This window comes from Anopheles cruzii, unplaced genomic scaffold (assembly GCF_943734635.1).
Source record: "Anopheles cruzii unplaced genomic scaffold, idAnoCruzAS_RS32_06 scaffold03138_ctg1, whole genome shotgun sequence".
Taxonomy (NCBI): Eukaryota; Metazoa; Arthropoda; class Insecta; order Diptera; family Culicidae; genus Anopheles; species Anopheles cruzii.
In genome coordinates this window covers 1-1,471 of record NW_026456723.1, presented here as the reverse complement: position 1 = coordinate 1,471, position 1,471 = coordinate 1, and the positions used below count along the sequence as shown (strand labels likewise).

Genomic DNA, 1,471 nt, shown 5'->3' with positions numbered 1-1,471 from the left:
AAAACCAGGACTTACGGTCAATAAGGTTCTACTGGGTTTATGGTGGGACTTGAGAGGAATCGTGTACTATGAGTTGCTTTCGTGTGGCCAAACACAAAATTCAGATCTCTACTATCAATAACTCCACCGTTCAAAGCTAGCAATTGCCCAGAAACGACCAGAATCGGCCAACGGAAGAGGTTTTGTGTTCCATTATGAAAACGAAATGTCACGCACGTCTTTAGTGACTCACCAAAAAGTCCGAGATTTTGTTTGGGATATTTTAATGCATCCACCGTATAGTCCGGACTATGCCCTAAGCGATTGACACCTTTTTCGCGCATTAAAAAATTTCCTGTGTGATGAAAAACTGAGATCAAAAAAGGGTTGTAAAAATGGATTGCTCCAGTTTTTCGTCAATAACGACTAAGCCTTTTACAAAAGAGGCAATACCAGCCTACCTTTGAAAAGACAACAAATTTTCCAACAAAACGGTACATATTTGACGTAAATCGGACCATCGGAAGTATCTTAAAAAATGTTTTGAATTTCACCCAAAAATAATGGATTTCTTTTTCCCCAACCTTATATATAGAAGATATAGAAGAAGAAGATTAGACGAACCTAGGCTGCGTACACGCTTCGAACTTAGGCTGCGTACACACTTCGAACTTAGGCTGCGTACACACTTCGATTTTAGGCTGCGCTACAGGAGGTCTACAGCTCTAACAACGATGCATATCTTAGTAGACATTCATTAGCATTTCATGCTTGCATCAGTAGACATTGCATTTCATTAGGCTGCTGCTGCGGTTTGATTTTGCTCTTGTCCGAAAGACGTTCCGTTCCAAGATAAGGCCAAAAACATGGCTAATGGTAGTTATGTTCGCTACACACCCTGTCACTGCCCGGAGGGAGATCACCTTCGGCAGCAATCCGATGGGTTGTCCAGCAAACAGAAGCGCTACAAATCCACTCGAAGGATCGACTACTTGGCTCGTCCACGATATGTTCACGCTAAGTTTTCTCGCCACGCGGTGGTTCCTCGCAGGCAAGAGACCGAAATTGTGCGCTCGTATAAAGAACCGTATGCATCGCGACGCATCCAGCAATTGGCTTTACCACGGGTCCGGAATCTATTTGCCGTTCACGAGGAATACCAACACTTGTTAGCGCCAAAGCGCCAGGAACAGTTGAAGAAAAAGATAAAGCAAAGTTCCACCACCATTTACTCTCAGCTGGCGGGCGTGGAGCTTCCGAAAATTAATGGTCCAAAAGGCATGTCGCCGGATGAATGGCAAAGACATAAGGATTGGTTGGAATTGCGTGATTACCAAGTTCTTTCTTCGTTATCTTTTTCAGATTTGAAAAAGATTCCTTTCGTCAAACCAGCCGCCCTGAAGGCAACCGCATCGGAGCGTACAATCAAGCTTGCCGAACCCATCGAACGACGACGGCGAGCGAAAGGAAAACAAGTGGAGGAAACACGCAT

At 44.4% G+C, this 1,471-nt stretch overlaps 1 protein-coding gene across 1 annotated transcript; it reads left to right on the top strand.

Annotated features, from left to right (window-relative positions):
• Positions 1-845: 845 nt before the first annotated feature.
• On the top strand, positions 846-1,466 carry LOC128276943 (uncharacterized; the record flags this gene model as incomplete). The annotated part of the gene is made up of 1 exon (XM_053015402.1): positions 846-1,466. A coding segment is annotated over exon 1 (621 nt), but the record flags the coding sequence as incomplete, so codon positions are not given.
• Positions 1,467-1,471: the final 5 nt, after the last annotated feature.